This window comes from Pogonomyrmex barbatus, unplaced genomic scaffold (genome assembly GCF_055798465.1).
Source record: "Pogonomyrmex barbatus isolate J1 unplaced genomic scaffold, ASM5579846v1 scaffold8, whole genome shotgun sequence".
Classification (NCBI taxonomy): domain Eukaryota; kingdom Metazoa; phylum Arthropoda; class Insecta; order Hymenoptera; family Formicidae; genus Pogonomyrmex; species Pogonomyrmex barbatus.
In genome coordinates, this window is record NW_028297182.1 from 3,488,794 (window position 1) to 3,511,692 (window position 22,899).

Below are 22,899 nucleotides of genomic sequence, written 5' to 3' on the forward strand. Positions count from 1 at the left end.
ATCCACGGCACGCACCAGGATACGCGTTCCTATTCCGAATCTTTATCGTGCTCGTCTATTTTTACACCCGTCCGATGTATTTATAGCCGGTATCAGCCTTGTGACTTGCGCGACGTTTTCTCGGGAACGTCATTATCTTTTTCTCGAGAAATCGCGATGTGCAATTGACTCGAGGTAAAGAACAAAAATTATGCGCCGAAGTCGCATTCGCGACTCCGCGGGGAGGGTGGAGCACGTCGGAAACGTCGCTAATAATGCCAAGGTTAACCCCCCCGTGCGATTAATTCACTCTTGATCATGAGAGTCGAGAGTTTATTAATGCAAATATGGTTTACAGCGGCGAGAGAAAAATTATTCGATGCCCGAGATCAGTCGAGCGTGTTACCTTTCGCCTTCGAATTTCAAAATCGCGAGGTAAAGATAGATAGGCGATCTTCGATCTTCTTATTGGTCGTCTTTCGTTATTGATATCGATCGTGTAATACAATCGAGTTTAATAATAGCGGTTCCTTTGTGAGAGATTGTTGTTCGAAATGAATCGATGGACAATGACAAGGTACATATGATTGATAACATAGATTTTGTGGTTTGCGATAACAACTGCATTCAGCATTATATTTTATTTATCGGAAATCGCTCGATCTAAAATTGATAAGATACTTCAACAGTTATATTTTTATTTCTCTGCAACATATCTACTTTATTTTATTTTTAATTTTCACTCATATTTATATATTAATATTTATCTATTTTTACATGTAAAAATTAATTTATGAATTTCCGATTTTAGTCTGTCGTTTGAAGATCTATTATTGTAGTCGGAATTTGTAGGTTCAATTATAATCTCAATTTAAAATGATTCTAATTTTATTGAAACGTTTTTAATTCTAGCTTCTTGTCTGTAATGTCCGATAGTAGCTTGTATGCCTTTTTGTTTATTTACTGTTTGTCATCATTAGTCATTGACGTTATACAGAGAAATGTACAAACTCGTTCTGTCAAAACAAGCACTGTCGACGTGACAAAATACATTTCTAATTTACGACGAGGTAAGCGGTGAAAAACTAGTTGTAGCATAGTAAAAACGCGCCCGACATCGACATTAGTTGCCTTTGAGCCAGGCTCGACTTCGGTTTAATGTGGGTGCCGCCTTAAGTGACGACGACGTACCCGGTTTCAGTCTAAAATACACTCAATTAATCCTTAATTGGTCGGCACCAACTACGGATCCAGCGTACAAACGCGTATTCATTTGTTCAACAAGAATGTATGGTCTGCCGACGACGTTTCCCCCCCCCCCTTTTTTTTACGGTGGCGTCTCGATGATTGTGGTGTCGCGCGGATAAACGAATTTCTTAAACAGAGTATGTTTTGATTACCTAAAGATTCGAGGCATAACTACGATGACTATATTTTCTTCGAGAAAATAAAGGACAAATATGAAAATTTTAGAGAAAATTTTTGTTTCTACTATGTTTCTGCTATGTTTCCATATCAGTTTATGATTGTTGGACATTTGCATTACGAAATGTCGTATATCAAAATGAGATACCGGTACAGTTTTTTGATAGTTTATAACTGATTCGATCATGTTGGAATAAACCCTCTATTTAAATCTGGAATGGGTTTTGAAATAATAAAAAGTAAAAACGGATTTAATTTGAATAATTTTAATTTAAAAATTAAAAATATAATTAATACAAGATAAATTATATATTTCATATATTTTATTTTAAAAATTTACTCAGTACAATATTAGACATTGAAACGTTTATTAGAAACGTTTATTGAAACGTTTATTAGAAAAAAATTTCCCGTAAAATAAAAAGTTAAAGTAAAAGACAAAATTTGAGTTTTGAGAAAACAAAAAATTTAAAGGACAATTACCTGAAATAAAGGACTGTCTTTCATACGCTTTCTCATTCGTTTATTTGGATTCTGTCTGGATTGTTCAAAATAATCGCACATATATAGGTTCTTCTTTATGACACGAGAAAATAAATATGCTTGCTACTCGGGAGTGACCACGTTGAAAATTGTGCAGATAAAACGCGGAAAGTCGACTAGCATACACGAGCAAAAATGGCCGTAATTTGCAATATGTCGTAACGGCTGATTCATCAGCACACCTTTCTGCGATCGGCCACTTTATTGTGGTGAAACTATAATGAATAACTGGGTAGAGCGTGAACGTGCCGACGCGTTTCTCGAAGGATTGATGCAAGGTTAAACTGGATTCCTAGTCATCATCATCGCTTCCGCGTTCACAATAATGAGATCAGTCCAGCTGTCACATTTTCTCGCCGAGGATAACACTTCGTAATTCCTTCGTGATGTGTTCTTTAAAAAAACCGAAATTCCCGTCCGGATAAAGTTACAGAACTAATGTTTACATGACGGTGAAAACATAAATAAAATCTTGAATACTTAAAGTACTTACGTAAAAAAATTGAGATTTTTAGATTGTCATTATTTCTTAATTACATTGCTATTAGAGCACACTTCTATTTACTCATTTAAATAATTTTTGAGGGAGTCTAAATAGCCGCAAAAAAATTTTTGTAATATTTTTAAATGCGATCTAGAATAAACTATAATTTTTTCATTGTAAATAAAAATAGATGATATATTTAAAAAAAAAACGGTTTTATTTTTTTAATTTGAAATATTTTTTTATAAGATTTTGGATAACATTTATTGTAATTTTTATTTTAATAGTTTCATTGATGTGAAGAAAGAATAATATATTGCTTGATGAGCAGCTTCTGTAACACACAGGAAATTTCAATATAATTTTATCGCTTTACCCCGAATTTTTTGTGTGAGAAATAAACCTCTAGCTTCGTGGTCGATCAAGCACATTATTCTTCACAGTGAGTGTACTGTCTTTCCCTATCAGTTTCAAATATTTTCCTTGTTACGGACAAGCGAAGTGAGGGAAAGCGATAAATACTTTTACAGCGATTTCTGCAGCTTCGTTCCAAGAATAGATAACGGTTCAATCGTAATCTATCTATGTAATGTCCATTGCAAAATTGATCTCGTCTAACTATAAATCATTTTTATACGCAACTATTGCACTAATCAAAATTTTTCTTTTACGATAGCCAATTACGATTAAAAATAATTACACAATTATTTCCTCATCGTATCTCGTGCAAGATATACGAACTGTACTGAATATCCTCGCGAAGCAACGAGCACGTAGGACGATTGATGACACGCAGCTTGATTTCGCGGGACGATCTTGATTAGTTGATGTCTCGCGCGAGTGTTTCATGAAATCTTGAGAGCAACTCGAGACGCCTTTCCAAGTTACAGCACGAAGTGCGTGCGATTTTAATGAGTCGAGACAGCTCGCTCGCAATTGCTTTAATTTGTAGCTCGACCCGAGCTCCTCCCGGCCGCATTAAGTCCGACGCTCTAAATATAATTCCGAGCGCCGCTGATAACCAGATAACTCGTATAATTAATAGATGATAACTCGGACGATTTATCAACGCGGTTGCATCACGTCGAATAAAATTATCACGCGTTTCGTTCGGTTGTAAAGCGTGTCTCTGCTAATAGAAAATGCCGTCTGGACGAGGAAGCGTCAGTCTTTTTGTGTCGTACGATAAATAATCTCGTTTCGTCGATTCGTCGAAAATGACAATACGGATAGATAATTGTACTCGTGGTGGTGAACAAAGGAACAATTACGATGAATACTTTATTCGATGCTCCATAAATCCATATTGTTGAATATCGCGAAATATCGCACCTTCGTAATGGCTTAATATTTCCATATTTAAATGATTAGGCTGTAATTATGGATAAACAATGATGAAGCAACATTAACATTTTTTTCCGACACGTAAACCTGCGGCTTCATGATAGATTGCATGTAAAGCACGCAATTATTCAAGCTGTCAGATATCATTTTAATCATTAATAACTGAGCATATCTTTCTTTCAGATTATATTTGTATGTATCTTAAAAAATATTAGAGATTATATTTTTGCACAAAAAAAAAATTTTTTGTCTATCTTAAAACTGAAAATGTACAATGCGTAAATGCGTGTTTAAATGTATAAATAATATTTATATAAAATGCTTTAATTTTACATCTGTTATAATTATATTCTTGGCGAATATAGAATTGAATGTTAAAGCATCAATAATTTTTGTAAAGCATCAATAATTTTTGAATTATTAGTATCAACTATTGAAAATTTTTATGCAAATTGAGTTGCGAAAGAGCTTTAATTATAAATAATATGAAATTAAATACCGAAAATGGAATAAAATCTAATTAAATTTTCGCTGAAGTTTAAAATCAGAAAATTTACATGATGATCGGAATTGTAAATAAAGAGAAACTCGAGAAATATCTTGCTGAATATTTGCTATTTTAATTTAAAACAAGATGTTGTTCCGAAACACAAACATGTCATTCCAATTACACAGAATTTTTGAATTATTATTACAGTATCCATATCACATATTCGTCAGTTCGCATACTGAAATATCCGTATTAACTTTTTACGAACTCATAACTATAAGTTATGCTTTGTTTGTAATCATTTAATCGCTTTTGCAGATTATATAAGATTCCGTTTTGCGTGTACGAAAATTGCGCTCATTGCGATTACGCCGGACATCAAAATGTATACATTCCAAGAATCGAGTTCTGATTCCTCTTGGGGGAGGAGGGGGGGAAGAGAGAGAGAAAGAAAGAAAAAAAAGATTGATTCAAGAGAAATTAAATTCCTATAAATTCTAAAAACGACGAAATTCTAAATAAATGATGAGACAGAAAATTCGGGGGACAGAAAATAGATAAGATTTCCAAATTGATCTACGCGACACGGGATACCGTGTTCAGTGTCACCGTGAGACACGAGAGAGAGAGAGAGAGAGAGAGAGAGAGAGAGAGAGAGAGAGAGAGAGAGAGAGAGAGAGAGAGAGAGAGAGAGAGAGAGAGAGAGAGAGAGAGAGAGAGAGAGAGATGCGCGCCGTACGAGCGCGCGTGTGTTAAGGATCCAAAAGTGCCGAAGGGTGCACCGGAGGAGAGAGCATTATTGGCGAACGGGCTAGTCGAGTATTAGGTACACATGGCGTATCGAGATACACAAGTCGCCATGCCGCGTTTGTTCGGTTTGTGCGCTGTCGTCTCGTTCGTGTATATCCAAGGATACCGTCGCGGCGCTACACACGGCGCGCGCGGCTCACTAACTGCCTGTGTTTATCGCCGGCTATATTTAGCCCGGGCTATTACTTCGCCGAGCGCGACAGACCGAACGAATGAACGAACGAACAAGCGAGCGAGCGAGCGAACGAACGAACGAACGAACGAACGGAGTGAACGAGCCGAGCTGAGAGCCGCAGCGCGGTGCGGCGGCAGCGCGCCAGCATCAGCAGCCAGCCCGTAACATTACGGCCGCGTTCCCATGGTGTATATATCCCGTCCCATGCCACGAGATATCTCGTATGGTCACCCTCGCCGTTCCTCCCTTCGGGCCCTACGTCGCTGGGCCCTATGGTCGTCTGCCGCCGCGCGACGATCACGATGCATCGCGGCGCATCGCGATGTCACTCGTAACTCCCGTTTTCCCTGGTTCTGTCGAATTAAAAATTGGGATTTTCAGTCCTTTCCTACACGGTAGAAATGATACTAAAAAGCTGTGACATTGAAAATAAATACAGAAAAGGCATTTTTTTTTGTTTTTTTAAATTCGTCAAATTCTAAACTGCACGACTCTTTTCGCTCTTTTTCTCTCTCTAATCTAAATGGATGATCACTCCGAGATATTTGGAATTATATTTCTAAAAAATGTGTAAAAATATGTATAAATATATTTTATATTAAGCGCGATAGACGAGTTTTTCTTTAATTACACTCGATCTGACATGCGGCGCTGAAAGAGATCGCTAAGGGAATGTACTTGATACCACTTTGTACTACACTTGCTATCGAGAGAATTACCTAACGAATCTCCCCATCGGGAGATGGGACCCAATAACTTGCGACGCAGAACTTTCTAGAGTCCACTTTCCTCGGAACCACGGTGGAGTCGTACCGACGTACGGAATCTCCGTATCTTCGAAAGTCCCGCGCACGTGTTTCGGCCACGAGAGAGCGGGATCTCGGTCATTGGGAATAATCATAACGCCTAAATTTTTTTATCTTCCATCTCCGCATTACCATTCCCGGAGCGGCGCTTTTGCCGTTCAAGGCAGCCACGTAGCGTGCGAACTATCGCTATTTGTCCGTTGTGAGCTATAAATAGAGATGCTGTTGATTTATGAAGAAATGAAGGCATCGGCCTCGCGATGTGTGCGTGCGTGCGTGCGTGCGTGTGTGCGTGCGGGATACGCGTTGCGTGCACGCAGATTGTTGCCTCCTCCGTGTACACGTGTGAGGAGACTGCGTGTCCCTCTCTCCCTTACCACTTCTGGGCCCCGATCCAGGGCCGCATTAACCCCTTCCGGTCCGGCGATCTTAATCAGAATCGCATGTACGCTTGTGAAGTCTTTTAGAATCTTTCCAAGGTTTTTCTACTTTGCGCCAGTGAATTTGAGCCATTTGTTCATTACAGTTGCATAAAATATACAATATCCTCTCATTAGCTAATTACCTCTCGTTACTATCCCTCATTAGCGAATTTTACTTTATTATATTTCTTTTATTTATTTATTTTATTTTATTTTACTTCATTTACTTTATTGTATTATATTTTACTTCATTTACTTTATTGTATTATATTTTTCCGTATTAATCTACGCGCTGCTTTAATTTCTGTTTTTTCCTTGTGATTCTTTTTTTTTCCTTTTTTTTTCTTTTTTTTTTTTTTTCTTTTTCCCCTCCTCCTTTTTGCTAAAATGTTAATACACGACATGAGATATGTATATAGTTGTGTAAAACGGCGCCTCGTATTTTATAGTCGACGCCTGATTGGAATTAATTGCATCGCGCGAACGACGTAAAACGATCACCGTATCGTAAAGTGTAGAGATACGAAAAAAATCTGTACAGTACGCAATACGATAAAAAGAGTCTCGAAGAGTCTCGAGTACGTGCCTGATCGCGCCGTCTTGCCGATTATTAACGCATGCTTCGACTTCTGACATCCAGACTCCCCGCAAGATACGGTACAGCTTAGTAAATACGCCGATGTTCTATGTATAGACGTTCGCCGATGAATATAGACGTAGTCTAAATTTAGTTTTAGTTAGACAATTTTATTATAAATATCTATCGCGTCCGCCCACGTTTTCATGGGAGGGGAAAAAGGATTCTATCAGAGATGCCGCGGAGATTCGAAACGAAGAAAGAAGGTTCACCATAGAAAGATGAAAACTACAGGCTCTCAGGAGATGGGATTCTTTAATCCCAGGTTTTTTTTAATCGTCTTATTCGAGTTTAATATCGCCGTTTTTTGCGGCACAGAAGGACTACGCGCTGCGCAATTTTTATATCCTCTGTGTTAACGCGACACGATATTTCACGATATTTCAATAATGACACTAAAGATGTTCAATCGGTGACCTCAAAATATGTCACGACCCACTCCATGCCTGCCGATCGTGATCTTTGCCACACAGAAAACTGACGATTTTGGAAAAGCGATTTGGAAATTGTCCGTCCTTGTCGTCGCCGACTTGCGAGTTATTCATCCGTTATTTAATGTCTTTATTCCAAAATTACTGAGACCATCAAGATTGATACGACTGACATTTTCACTATTTCATATTGATACGTTGCCAAAGGTTACGCGATACGCAGCTTAATTAACGAAAGTGTAATAATCTGAAATAAACTTCTCGAGGATTTACGAAACACTTTCGGCGATAATATAGCTTGACTAAATTGCAATTGGATATTTTATAATATCGCGATTTATTCAGCGAAGCGATCCGCAGTATCATTGATTCTTCCGGCCAAGTAAATAACGATGGAAAAAAACGGCGAAAAATAGCTATTAACGTAGCTCTCAACTTATAAAGAAATTTATTATATCGAGATATTTAAGATATTTGAGAACTGGTCTTGATTTTGTATCTAATTTCTAGTATCTAATAAAGTAGTATCTAATTTTTTAATTTGAAATAGATTTTGTTGAGTTTTAACGTTATGCTTTATGATATAGTTAATATATTTTTTTGATTTTTTTAACTTGAAAATTTGTAAAGTTAGTAAAAAATATCGAAGTCTTGCATCAAATTTTATAAAATAAATTCCACGTTTGCTGAAGAGGTGTATCGTTCATGGATAATTTAGTAAGATTGGGACACCTTGTATTTGGCGTCGGTAATCAAGAGTTAATAGCCGTTATTAACTGGATGCCGATCATCGATCTATTCTTTTTGTATTCGCCAATTCTAGGAAGCAATCATCTTGCTGCCTGCCTCCTTCAAGATGACTCCTTTTGGTTGTAAAAGTCTCTATAAAAGAAAATTACTTTAAAATAACGTCATATACATATATGTATGTGTGTATTTTTTCCAAAAAAGAAGATATTTCTTCGACGTGTGTGATATCATTACGAAAAATTGAGAACACAGGAATTGTCATTTTTCAATTAAAAAGCGAACATGATTAATGAGTTTTTAATTATACGTATGTGAAAAAACAAAAAAAAAAATATTTTGTATTCCAAGTGTTCGGCTTCTACGCGACTCTTCCTCCTCGGGAAAATCATTTCCGCTCCACAGATGGAAGTATAATGAGAATCGTTGATTTATATGCGATTGAAGAATACGCTGAACATATGTTGATTGCATGAAATGCGTATGAATTAAGGTGTGCCACGTCATTGGTCATCGATTTATGAAATGATTTAAGTGACGCGAATACTGATATGCCAGCAATCGAATACATCCGCCGACAATTTGTAGTGAACTTATAACATTATTTCGAATGTTCATGACAGCAACTCGTAACGATGTAATATTTGTAATATCTCGATGAGATAACCGAAACATTTTACTTTTGAAAAATAACAAGTAACAATTAGGTGTCACTACAAATGATAATTGCTTTCCCCCTTTACATATTACATTTACGCGAAAAAGATACTTGTTTTTCACTTGTTTGATACTTTGACGATATGCATTTAATATCAAATTTCGAAATGTTTTTGCGTGATACTTGAATCGATCGACGTCATCGAGGAGTTGTATACAAAAGAAATCGCGCACGTTTCACGTGATTTTTACGCATTATTCAACAGCTTTGAGATAACGAGTTAACACATCGCGTTGCGTTATTTATGATGCCTAACAACAAAGAGAAACGTATTGTCATCTCGATTATCCATTTTGATGTCGAGTATCCATTTTGAAAGATTGGCGAACGCTTGCAGCGAGGAATCTCTGATGCAGATCGAGAGATCGTTAAATCAGCCGGCCGCTGTGAGCGAACGAGGTCTTCCGCAATCTTTTCCCCCCTTTTTTTTTCTTTTTTTATACAAACGCCAAGGCGTTGCGCAGTAGTCGTACTTAACGCAAAACCATGTTGCGAGTCGTTTCAAAAAATCGTTTTTACGACAAAAAAACCGGTGGAATTAGAACGAGGCTGGTGAAGTGTCGCGGTGTAATCGAAGGACGTTGACACACAAACCCGAAATTGTTTTCCGAGAAATACGCCACGAGATGCAACCAAGTGGATTTCGTGACCGTAAGTTCACGCGAGGGAGACGCTCGTCAGTAAAATCGACCGAGAGAAAGAATCCCATGAAATCCTATAATTTCTTCGAGACCGCGCCCGACCAGGGAATTAAAGAACGTCGGAATTTCGATATTCCGCGAGCAGTAAGCAAACAAGTGCCCCGTTATGGGCATATATTATTGTCAATTAACTCATTCAAATAAACCTATCGCGAAGGTCGCTTTCGCAACGTTAAATCATAAGCGCGAGATCATTCGGCGCGAAACGTGTCGTCGGTGTCGTGGTCGATCGACACGTCGAAAAAAAAATCGTCCTCGATTGTCTGACGAAAGAGAATTTCCTCGATGATTTTCCGAGCGGTCGTTGCACAACCAACACAATCGGCCGGCAGATAAAACCAGCTCGTTACGCCACGGGGAGAGGAGGGGAGAGAGAGAGAGAGAGAGAGAGAGAGAGAGCTCTCGAGTCTTAAGCTCCCTCAAGGTGGTCTCGTCTAAATATAGCCGAGTGGGAGCCCAGAATAACACTGTGCCGGCAATGACCAAAGCTCACCTCGCCAGCATCTCGTCCACGAACTAGGATAACAGCCTCGAGTGGCGGGTCAGTTTCGTCCGCCGGTCCCCCAACCGACCCTCCTTTCACCCAGCGAAAAGATAAACAAGGAGATAAACAAACTTAACGGGAGGACCGTTCGGAAGGCGGCCCGTATAATGAGGAGAGTAAGATAACGCATCCGAAATATATTCACACGACCGCACCGTTTTGGCTCTCCGGGAAACGTTGAAATGAGAGTGGCGCGCGGCAATTACGGAAAGGAATAACATCATTTGTCATCGTGATCGAGTATTTTCGAAGATACTTCGATAATTTTCGGGATCGCGATATTAAAATCCAAATCACGATATTACGGCCAGATTGAAAGGGTATAATAATCTTATATTCGATAAAAAAGAAGTCGAAAGAAGAAAATCCCAGATTTAAGAAAATATGTTATAAGATTTATCATGTATTTTGTGTCATCTTGTTTTCGCGTTTTTTTTTTTTTTTTTTTGTTTTCTTATCGTAGACACATCGTGAAATATATTCTTTCTGCGAGATAACCAAAAAAAAGAAAGCATATTGATCATGTTTAGCAATCGAAAAATACGCGGGAGAATGCCGGTCATTGCTCTTAGATGTTACCGAAACATTCGACTGCACTGTTGAAAACTCGTGAAATCACGATTCTAAAATTAGAATCTCGCCCACGATTTAGACTTAAACCGACTCGAATGTGTCGGATCCGTTTTGCCTATCGGAGATACCGATCCCACAAGCGGGGGAGAGCGGGAAATCCGCAGGTTCCGATAAATAAACCTGACCCGCTTCAGCTCTCTTTTCTACTCGCGGCTCGCAAGAAAAGCAAATATGTACACGGTTTCTCCTACCAATCGACCAACGAAGCTATTACTAGGAAACTGGTCACCAGTACAGCTTGTAATCGCGGCACGTGGGTCTGCGTAAGCTAATTTCTTTTACGATATATATCATGGAAGAATTAATTGAAAAACAACCGCGTCTCTGTCTAGAAATTGCTGATGCGTGAATGTCAAAGAAAAAGAGTCAGAGGAAAACGATGCTATACGAAGTCGGAAAATTAGTATTGGGATAATAACAGGATGTGGAATATTAATAAAATATGGTAATTTCCGTTAATATATCTGCTAATAAGGCAAAATTCACAGTTCACCCATTATTTATATAAAAAATTATATAAATAATACGAATTTATTATTGGAATTATGATATTATATTGAAATTAATCTTTATTAATAAATTATTAAATACTATGGTATATGATAGTAGTAAGAATCGTTATCTCTCTCTATATATATATATGCGCCCGCCCGCCCGCCACACACCACACACACACACACACACACACACACGGGGGGGGGGGGGGAGAGAGAGAGAAGAGAAATTTATCGCTGACTTCACAACATTTTATATCTGGCTATCGATATTTCACAAAAATATATTTTTTATATATATAGATAGATAGATAGATAAATAGATATCTCGTACTATATTATAAAATATAAAATAAGATATAATAAGAAAGAAATATCTAATGACATTGATAAAATCCATTGATAATATCGGTGAAATATACATGAAATACTTGCTTTTGACAGCACTCTCCCCCTTTCTCCCTCTCTCTTGTACTCGCTCTTGACTCATATCAACATTGCCCGTGCGTTTTCTAAAGTTAGGCCAAGGGCTACCAGAAACTGATTGTTAATGAAAAATCGACGACGAACGTTTTACATTATACTTGCCGCGATCGTGCCGCTGAAAGGCGTTATTACATCCTGGATTCTCGAATAAAGAAGGACGGGCGGTGCGTTCGTACAGCCAGGATGGATGAAAGAGAGACCCTGAGCGGCGCGTCTCGGCGGTGGTCGCTAAAGAAGAACTGACCCCCACGACTGTCACGTTTAATTTATATGTTAATGAGGAGCGCATGTCACATTTCAGCCGCTCCATGCACCTCTTCTCCGAGTACGTAAGCGCGCGTGAGGAGAGACTCGCCCCGTTCATTCCACTCCTCCCCCTCTTTCCTCTTACCCTCCTTCGCCTTCGGGTTTATATTTAACCACGCCACACACCATGGCACCCGACGTAGCCAACGTTTGCTGCATTACTCCTGATCTCTCTCTCTCTCTCTCTCTCTCTCTCTCTCTCTCTCTCTCCCTCCCCCCTGCCTCCCTCTGCCTCTTTCTGTTCTTCTCGCCCAGCTCTGCTTGCTCTCCTCCAGTCCCATATCTCTTCCTTTTTCTTTCCCTTCACGGCGGTCCGTTTCCTCTTTTTTTTCCTTCATTTTTTTCTTCTTTTCTCTTCTCAGTTCGCGGCTATGCTCGTTTTCATTGCGCCGACGGAGGACGGGGCAGTCCGCCGTGGTGCATCACGCACGCGTTCCGCGTACAACGCGTGCGCTCGTTCACTTTCAAAGGAAAGGGCGGACTCGCGCCGCGCATCTCCTCCCACGTTATGATTGCCGGTGGAAATCACTGGGATCGTAAGAATCGATGTGCGATGTAAGCGACTATCGGCTATCGATTACGTGTCAAAAAAAATAGTTATTTCGCCGTGATCTTGTTTCTTGAAAAATTTATATTCTCATTTATTCGATCTTCGAATTTTATATATTGAAAAAGCTAATATTGATTTCAATTATATCGGTTCTGCAAATCAAAATCGCATCATTCAAATCAGAATTTTAATGTCTTAAATATTCAAACATTTAGATTTGAATGTCTGAAATTCGGTTCCGATCCGGAAACTTAAATCCGTACTATTTGGACTTATTGAGATGTCTGAATCATGATTCGAATTATTTCGAATCTCAATTCGGATCCGAATCTGAATTTAAATTTAGATCCATATTTTGAAGGACAGAAAAAAACGCCCTAATTTCTAATGTTTTTTTCATTTTTTTAATAATCGTTTTTTTAATTTAATAATTTATATCCCGTAGCTATAACTTTTTCACTCTCATTTTTAATTATCGAATCCAGATTCAGACTCCAAATTGAATCCGTTGAAACTCAAATTCAATTCTAAATTCAATTCAAAATTTAACTCTAAATTCACTCGACATTTTTCTTATTCATGTATCTTAAAAAGTTTGTATCTTCAAATAATTTGAATTTAAAGAATTACATTTATTCATTCGAAAAGGGTCAATGACTCTGAAAAATTCTAATCACAAGCATTCGAATATCTATTATGCAATATATGTAGAACTATGTATAAAATTGGATGAATATGAATGTGTTTATATGTGAATTTGATTATACAAATAGCAACGTCAGAATAAAATCCCAAATCACAATCCGAAATTGAAATTGAACTACTTTATTAGCCGACCGAGAGAAATCGGCTAAATAGGTCAATTAAAAATAAAATTCGGGGCAACGACGGGGGAGCGCGAAAAAATTTATCTTGTAACATTCTGGTTGCAGAAATGCTCGGATTATAAGGCCTCGAAGGTGAAGACTTTCGCGAGGACCGAACCGCCGGACACGCAGGTGACCAAATCGGTGATCGCCCTGCTGCTGCACTACGGATGGCACAAATTCACGATCGTGAGCGAGCGTGCCTGGGCAACGGTCGCTCGTTCGCTTCAGGAACAAGCGACTAAGAACAATCTCACTGTAAACCATTACAAGACCGTCGAGGACCGGCACACGTGTTGCGAGGAGAGGCTGCCGTGCTGCCAAGTCAGCGTATGGTTCCAACTTATACAGGAGACGAAAAATATGACTCGCAGTCAGTCTACATTTATTTATGTTTGCGCCGGATTCGCGAGAACACGATCGCCAAAACTTCTCATCGTGGCGGTACGAAAAGTCGCGATCAAATTTGTTGAATGTCCCAATTCCGACTCCTGACAGTTTGGCGATCGTCTCTTGGGATCCAATCCTGTTGATTTCGAAGCACTTAAAAATGGCACTTCTGTTCGTTTTTTCGTTTTATTATTCTATTTAAATCAATATATAACATGCTATTAATATATATATAAAATATTGATGAATCTTAATTAATTTAATATTTCTTTAGATTTATATAATATTTTTACACACGTGAGATAGTAAAAAGAAAACCTGATATTTTGTTTATATAACAGTTTATATAACTTTTACTGTAATTTTCTTTGTTCCATTCGACACGAAATGTTTACGTTTATTATTTCAGTTTACATCTTCCTGGGTACTCCAATGTCACTGATAGATATGATGAATTCAATGCAAGGCCAAAGGTTGCTAGACAACGGCGAGTACATGGTAATACACGTGGATATGATGATGTATTCGCAACGTGAAGCGCAGAAGTATTTGTGGAGTGAGTGAATCTGACGATTCTTATCAAATGTTACGTTTGTATCACGAACACGAACGTCGATAAGCTGATTGCGTAATATTGTGCTATTTATAACTCGCATAACATAATGAAACTAATTTCCTAGTAAATTCAGAGCTGAATTATTGTGCATGCATATTTTTTTTTTAATAAAAAATATATTAATATTTGTTAAATATTTGCTATCTAAAAATCTTCGTCGCAACTGCATTTATTGTAAGCAATTGTAAATTGTTAATTTGTGATTTTATAAAAATAATAAGTTTTTGTTATTATTGATATAGAACCGGAGCACTTCGGTACTTTAAGAAATTGTCTCGAGCCAAAAGATTTTCTGAAGAGAGCCCGCTCGTTGATGGTCGTCGTGTCAACACCACCGACGCAGAATTATGAAAAATTCAGTCAAAAGGTCCGAGAGTACAGTAGCAAGGAGCCCTTCAACTTCGTGATTCCCGATCTTCTGAAAAAATATGAAAAGGTATTTTTAGTTGCCAAATCAACCGTAAATGCCCGTATACCATGTAATTGTTGTTACATTCTTAATATCCGTTTCAGTACGTGTCCATTTATGCTGCGTATCTCTATGATTCTCTCAAGTTATACGCGAGAGCCTTGGACCAGTTGATACGAGATCATCCGAATCATTCCATCGAGGAACTCGCCAAAAATGGTACTCTTATAATCGAGACAATTATCAAGAATCATACATATCAAAGTAAGTATGTACAATAACATCAGATGTAATCTGTATTGATAGAACTAATCTCAAGTGGCTCGCACGATCTAATACTCGACGTATCGTTGATAAATCAAGATGAGAGCAATTAAATCGAAGCTGAATAGTTTTTAAGTGGATCTTTTCCACGTTCTTTTAAACACGCGATTGAAGATTAATATCTAAATATGCCTTTATTAAAATTTATCGTTTTTTTTTTTATAGGTGTGAGCGGAGCGACCATCAAGTTGGATAAATATGGAGATTCGGAGGGAAACTTCTCGGTGCTTGCTCTGAAAAGAGTACCGTTCCGTCGCCATAACTTCTCTTGCGAATATCAGATGCTGCCTGTCGGCCAGTTCCAACAGGGTGAAACTCTAGTGAGTGAGTTATTCGTAGCGTTCGAGAAACATCTTTCAGAACAGTCAGAAGACAAAAAAGATGATCGTTTAAATTTCACTAAATCATAAATCTCACGTGTTATTATTGAATAATCTCATTATTATTGAATAATCACATAATTTATGTGATACAGGTGTACAAGTCTTTGCCAGGCGCCATGGATTGGCCCGGTAAAAATAAGCCGGAGGCAGAACCTGGTTGTGGTTTTCTTAATGAACACTGTCCAAAGGACGATACACATCTTCGTAGTATTATCGTCGCAGCAGCACTGGCTGTTTTGCTGTTTTGCGCCACGGTAATCACAATGAGCATATATCGAAGATGGAAGATAGAACAGGAAATAGAAGGATTGCTTTGGAAGATTGATCCGAATGAGATACACGGTTATCCCCATCTTGATAACATGATGTCCTCCCCTAGTAAGGTAAATAGCACGTGTGTTATCATGATTGAGATAGATGGCAAAGTGCTTATTCGTATGTCGACCTCTCTTGACGCGTGATGTAAGAAATAAACACCTTTCGATTACAGTTAAGTTTAGTTAGTGCGATGTCCTATGAGTCGAGATGCGGCGGTCAAGTGTTTGCGCAAACTGGACATTACCACGGTGTGATGGTACGGATAAAGGAGCTGAAATTCTCGAAGAAAAAAGACATTTCACGGGACGTTATGAAGGAGATGCGCATTCTCCGTGAAATTAGACATGGTAATCTCAACTCTTTCATCGGAGCGTGCGTGGAGCCGATGAGGATATTGTTAATTACCGACTATTGTGCCAAAGGAAGTCTTTATGTACGTCATAGCGTAATCACGGTGACATCCTGTTATTCATAGTATAGTGTGTTATGTACAAGAACAATATATAAGTAAAAGCTATACATTCATATCAAATAAATTCGCTTTTGAAAGTTTCGATAATGAAGCAAAAGAAGGAAAGAGAAAATATATGTAAACGTGTATCATTTTTCAGGACATCATTGAAAACGAAGATATAAAATTAGATGATATGTTCATTGCATCGTTAATTCACGATCTCATTAAGGTAAGTGTTTCTTCCCTAAAAAAAGAAGAAATTAAGACTCCTGAGAGTACTCAGCTAAGAACTCCGATAAAAATTAAAAATCCAATCATTCTTATTCATCTTAACCTTGTCCTTGTTCATCTTTATATTAAGTGACGTGCGGACAACGAATTTTTTATTGCAACTAATTTCGTTATTATGTGCTTAATCGTGCAAATGTGACTTGGAGCCTTAAACTATATTATAAGACGATTTTTAATACAATTTCTATATCAAACAGGGTATGTTGTATATTCACGAGTCATCTCTACTGGTCTGTCATGGTAATCTAAAGTCTTCCAATTGTGTTGTGACGTCACGTTGGGTACTCCAAGTCTCCGATTTCGGTCTTCATAATATGCGTCATTGCGCCGAATCTGACAGCATCGGTGAACATCAGTATTATCGAAGTATGGATATTTCTCTTTTATTCTGTCTTTCTTTCTATCAAGTGTTGTGTCATTTTAATTGTCTTATTTTAATTATTTTAACTAAATCATCTCTTTGCAGGCTTATTTTGGAAAGCCCCCGAATTATTAAGAAACCCACATGCTCCAATTAAAGGCACACAGGCAGGAGATATTTATTCTTTCGCCATTATTTTGTATGAAATTCTTGGACGCAAAGGACCGTACGGAAATATAAATTTGGAACCCAAAGGTAATTATAACGATATAAATGGATTATATATTATAAATACAACAATTATATATGTTGATCGATATTTAATCCAAAGATCACGAAAAAATATGGATTATTCAATAATTTGTAACAGAAATCATAGACCGAGTGAAACGATTCCCAGAAGATGGTGAACCGCCTTTTAGGCCTAACTTAAACATACTCTCCGAATCAAAAGCAAATTGCGCAGATTATATCGTTAGCACTATTACGGATTGTTGGGCAGAAAGTCCCGAACTTAGGCCAGACTTCAAAACAATAAGGACTAGATTGAAGAAAATGAAAGCTGGGTGGCATCGAAATATAATGGACCAAATGATGAATATGATGGAAAAATATGCAAGTAATCTCGAAGATCTAGTCACCGAACGTACGGGACTTCTCTTGGATGAAAAAAAGAAAACTGAGGACTTGCTTCACAGAATGTTACCTAAGTAAGTCTTCGTATTCGTTCAAAAAATATTGTGATTACAAAATACAAGTGTGTATTTTAAAAATACTGTGTCGTTTATTTTTAGGCCTGTCGCAAATTGTTTAACAAATGGTATTGGGGTAGAACCAGAAGCATTTGATTTGGTTACTATATACTTCAGTGATATCGTTGGTTTCACAGCGATGTCAGCAGAAAGCACTCCATTTCAGGTAAAAATTTTCACACGCATCATCTTACAATTAATAAAATAAAAATTTATGTTATTCATGTAGTAAATAATTCTAATTTGCAGGTTGTAAATTTCTTAAATGATTTATACACATTATTTGACCGTATAATCAGAGGATATGAAGTATATAAAGTAGAAACGATTGGAGATGCTTACATGGTCGTAAGTAATATTTTTAATCAACCGATTAGTTATAAGGAAAGAAAAATCATTTCTCAGTGTTCCAATATTTCCTTCAGGTTTCCGGTCTTCCAATAAGAAATGGCGATCAGCATGCTGGACAGATAGCATCAATGTCGTTAGAATTACTTAATGCTGTTAAGCACCACACGATACCTCATCGACCTCAAGAAACTCTCAAATTACGTATTGGTATTCATACTGGTAAGAAAAAATGTAATTTATGTATATGCCAAAAATGTTATGTTTGCGACAACGATCCTTCGCTAAGCAAATACTCATCCGCATTTTCTCGAGATAATCGAGATCATATAAAGAAACGAACGAATTTTAGTAGAAACATAGAAATGTAATAAAAATAAGCGGACAATTTCGCAAACGTTCGCAACTCCGAACCACTCTTCCTGAAATTTAAACACAATATATTGACAAGAAGTCAGGGAGCGATCTTTCTTCTTCAATACACGGGGGAAGGGGGGGCAAGTGGATCTCCGTTCGGTCATACATATATGTACACCTGTGTGTGTGTGTGTGTGTGTGTGTGTGTGCGCGCGCGCGCGCGCGCGCGCGTGTGTGTGTGTGTGTGTGTACAGAATCCATTAATCGATAATAATATGTGAATGTAAAATTACAGGTCCTGTAGTAGCAGGCGTTGTAGGTTTGACGATGCCTAGATATTGCTTATTCGGAGACACCGTTAATACAGCGTCCCGTATGGAATCTACTGGAGAACCATTACGAATACATATCAGTAAGCAATGCAAAGAAGCGTTAGATAAAATCGGAGGTTATAAGATTGAAGAGCGTGGCTTTGTTGAAATGAAAGGAAAGGGAACAGTGAAGACTTACTGGCTTACGGGAGCTACTGTGACGCATAGAAAAAATACAGAGGTTTGTATATAAAAGTTTGCTTATATGATATGGGTGCTTTCCATTTAGTGACATAAGTTGACACAAGTATCATTTTGTCCTTATTAATCATTGAAAGCCAAGAAAGATAGAACGATTATATTATATAAAAACATAATATAATAAGAACATGTGCTCTTTAGTCACGGTTTAAAATTTTAACAATTTTTATTTAGAAATATTTAGTTAAGTTTAAATCAAAAGAAATGTATTTATTTACATTATTTATATTTTAAAGATTCATAATTCGTTAATGAGTTTCTAAACTTTGAATTTATACTAAAGTTCTTAAAAAAAAAAGTACAATTTAAATATACCCTTATATTATTAATTTTCTTATGATTCTGTTTTTTAAGATTGTACTTTTGCCTTTACAGAACTCTAACGGAGATGAACATCTTCCACCACTATTCTGTAGACCGCGGAAAAGTCCGAAACTAAATCCAGATTCACGATATGCATCACTGTTAGATGGATTAGGTGCCGGGAGTCGCAGACAATCAAATGTACCATATCCAGTGGCAGATGACGCTTCTTCTCAGTGTGGTGGATCTAGTCCAGTTCCGCGACAATTACATACTCGCAAACTCGAGAGATCTCCCCTATCTTTGACTGAAAGCATCTCGAAGACTACACTAGACAATGTTTCAGTTCAGGAAGAAGAGGAAGCACAGAGATGCTTAAATGTTAAATCGGTCGACGATTTGTTCATAAGTACCGGACCGAAGCTTAGGAAAAATGCACGTGCCCTATCTACCATCGCGTCTTCGTCATCAAGTGATTATCCATCCCAAACTGTCATACGCGGATCCCGTTCACTTGATCCGCTTCCCACTGACGTATATAATAAGCGGTTCGAGTCGCCGAACTTTTGGAAGGAGAACGAATGCACGCGTATCGATTCGAAAGCGGACATTTCTGAGAAAATGCTGAATAACAATTATCCTAACGGCAATGTAATAATGATGTCTCACACCGATAACCCTCCGAATGAAGCAGACCCACTCTTAGATGACGACAATGCGGACAAGAGAGAAATACGAGAGAAGCGTTCGCGCTCGCTGGACCAGGTGGTATCTGCATCTAGTATGGACAGTGTACCTGATAAAAAGTCTTCCGCGCGAAAGTTGTTAGAAATTCCGCCTGTTTCAACCATTATACAAATGTTCAACGGTAATGGATTGCGCAATAGCAATGTCTCTTTAAGAAGAGGAATATTAGCAGGGTATGATAAACAAAACGAACGCGAAAGTGTGGTCTAGTACGCATTCGAGAAAATTTATTTTTTCTTTTTTTTTTTTTTTCTTTTAGTATGACGAACTAGATAGCAAAAAATAGAATCACGTGTAAAAACTGTACGCTACCAGACGTGTAAACTATGTGAAAATTATATTTGCGAATCATAAACATGATTTATTGTTGCCATCTTTTTTCTAGCCTAGATACGTGCAATTTATATGTATATGAAAGTTACCGACATACATTGTATATATTTTTAATATTTAGGTATTTTATAACTCTTGTACGCATATACACACTGACGTGTGCATCGCGGTAAAAACAACTTTTACATGGTACAGGACTCTTCTCCTGTTTTTTTTTCTTTGTTAAGATTTTTAATTCGATTGTGTAACGAAAACAGCAAACTATTTTATAAAAATCATGACCAAAGTACACCACGGACACTTAGTTCATCCGACGATCTATTATGTTTAATAGTATGAAAAAGAAAATTTAGGATGACATCGCGCACGCATATAGTCGATATATGAATGATCAAGATATTTTTGTTTCATAGATAATTTTTATGCTTTTATTTATGTAAATCGAGAGAAAATAAAATTAGTAAGAGTTATATTTGAATTTATGTAGCAAAAAATGTACAGATTTATCTAATAGAAAATTTTTGGAGTATTTCAATATCGACTACATACACGCGCGCTTAAAATTAAATGTGAAGCATGAATGTATAAGACGTATGTATATAAAATACATATAGTAGCGCACACATGTATATCTATAATATCTATAAGTCTATTCTTGTTCATTTGAAGGAAGTAAATTGTCCGTATGGCTGTGAGAAGTAAACTAGATTATACCTAAGGTGCTTAGTAATATATCATGTTGTCAAATGTATATAACTAAATAATAATATATCAATGTATAGATAAAATGTAAATTAAAAGAATTATTACCTTCTATAAAAGTTGATTAAAAAGAGTCTTGTCGAAACATTGCCTTCGTTAATATTGTGCTACTCTCATCTTTATTAGATAAGCGCATTCATAATACAGAATGTCCACTCGTCCAAAAATTAGTTGAGAACCTTGCATTTACATGTTTATATATACATAAATTATTACAATCATATACTTTTATGATGCATCTCTTGAACTAACGATAAAAAGTAAATCATCATTAATCATGGCCGCTGAGAAATTTTGACATGAAATTAGTTGGCTTCTTTTCCCATGTCTCTTTCCAATAATGCATAAGCGCTCCCTTAGGTTTCCATATGTAAGCTACCTCTTGCAATTCCATTTGACCCTATTATTATATAATTCTGTTTATTATTATAAATAAAATTTAATTATAAAGTCAATATAAACGTAATTATTGTTGTATTATTTGTGTTTGTACAACAAATACAACATTTAGTTTTCTAAATATTAAAGAGTTTTGTTTATATATATATATATATATATATATATATATATATATAAGTCTTTATATTTAAGGTCTGTCCTTACCCTTATAATATGCTTATCTATAATCCTTAAATCAGTAAGATGAACATGACGTCTAAACTCCTCGCGTATTTTTTGTTTACAGGCTTCTTCAGTTTTAGGAATATCATAAGATAATACTATAAAAAGAAAAAGATAAACATTAGAATATAAAATATGAAATAGATCAGAATAAATTTATGAAATAAATAAAAAAATAGTATAATTACTAGTCTGTTTTTCAATTGAACTAGTATACATTTATGTTTAAAATGAAATAGATATATGTTTGAGGATAAAGATAAAAAAGAAAATTTAATTGCAATGCAGTAATAAAAAAACAAGTCTATTATTAGTGGAACGTATATTTGTAATATTTATGATTACTTCAGGGGCATAAATAAATGTTTGCGTGACTATAGGTTAAGGTTAGTTACAAACATCTGCAGTTCATTATTTATGACGGTAAGAGTCACATACACATTAGTGGTACTTGACGGATCCAGGTTTTGTATAACTTGAGTACTCTTCGACGTGCGTCTTCTCGACTAACGGATAAAATCGGTTTCACTTGGCGAACAACACTCGAAGCTTGACTGGCCATTTTGATCTACTAATCCTCCACTATCTCGAGTCTCGAGCCTATCTCGCGTGACGCAATCGCAAGATATTTCTGTGTCGAATGCAGGTGAATCTGAAAGACTCTGCCGTTACAACAAAACGAAAAATGTTGATTTTCGAAAATATTAGCTTTTACAGATAACGGTATTATTATTGCGTAACGTGCCAAATGTGAGATGTAAACCGAGCGACCTTATATTCTACACTTGCACTCCTACACTTTATCACTATCTTATCTTTTCAACTTCGAGATTTTTTTATATTATAAAAATTGATAACTTAAAGTCGATATATTTTTTAATATAAATATATAACAATTATAGGTGGATAATGCAAGTAAATATGCAATAATGCTTTTTTGTCCGAACGTTTTTTTGTAATTTTTTAA

At 36.8% G+C, this 22,899-nt stretch overlaps 2 protein-coding genes across 4 annotated transcripts in view; one reads left to right on the forward strand and one right to left on the reverse strand.

Moving 5' to 3' along the window:
* Nucleotides 1–21,396, forward strand: part of LOC105432764 (receptor-type guanylate cyclase Gyc76C) — a 66,210-nt gene extending 44,814 nt beyond the window's left edge. For both annotated transcript variants that reach the window (XM_011647707.2, XM_089084160.1), the window contains exons 5-20: nt 13,658–13,964; nt 14,391–14,537; nt 14,840–15,033; nt 15,111–15,270; nt 15,496–15,650; nt 15,806–16,096; nt 16,204–16,464; nt 16,643–16,714; nt 16,974–17,142; nt 17,243–17,392; nt 17,508–17,847; nt 17,932–18,055; nt 18,139–18,237; nt 18,315–18,459; nt 18,890–19,146; nt 19,542–21,396. In XM_011647707.2, the coding sequence (XP_011646009.2) occupies nt 13,658–13,964; nt 14,391–14,537; nt 14,840–15,033; nt 15,111–15,270; nt 15,496–15,650; nt 15,806–16,096; nt 16,204–16,464; nt 16,643–16,714; nt 16,974–17,142; nt 17,243–17,392; nt 17,508–17,847; nt 17,932–18,055; nt 18,139–18,237; nt 18,315–18,459; nt 18,890–19,146; nt 19,542–20,426 (3,756 nt within the window). In that variant the 3' untranslated portion in view covers nt 20,427–21,396. The remainder of the gene's footprint in view (nt 1–13,657; nt 13,965–14,390; nt 14,538–14,839; nt 15,034–15,110; nt 15,271–15,495; nt 15,651–15,805; nt 16,097–16,203; nt 16,465–16,642; nt 16,715–16,973; nt 17,143–17,242; nt 17,393–17,507; nt 17,848–17,931; nt 18,056–18,138; nt 18,238–18,314; nt 18,460–18,889; nt 19,147–19,541) is intronic.
* Nucleotides 21,397–21,411: 15 nt separating this feature from the next.
* Nucleotides 21,412–22,796, reverse strand: ND-B14 (NADH dehydrogenase (ubiquinone) B14 subunit). Of its 2 annotated transcripts, XM_089084162.1 has the most exons (4): nt 22,678–22,796; nt 22,371–22,584; nt 21,915–22,030; nt 21,412–21,711 (listed from the first exon to the last, which is right to left on the reverse strand). In XM_089084162.1, exons 2-4 carry the CDS (start codon nt 22,492–22,494, stop codon nt 21,583–21,585), a joined length of 369 nt encoding a protein of 122 aa, XP_088940288.1. In that variant the 5' UTR covers nt 22,495–22,584; nt 22,678–22,796; the 3' UTR covers nt 21,412–21,582. The 2 variants fall into 2 exon arrangements, with proteins under 2 accessions (XP_088940288.1, XP_088940287.1); XM_089084161.1 differs by having other exon boundaries at nt 22,371–22,730.
* Nucleotides 22,797–22,899: the final 103 nt, after the last annotated feature.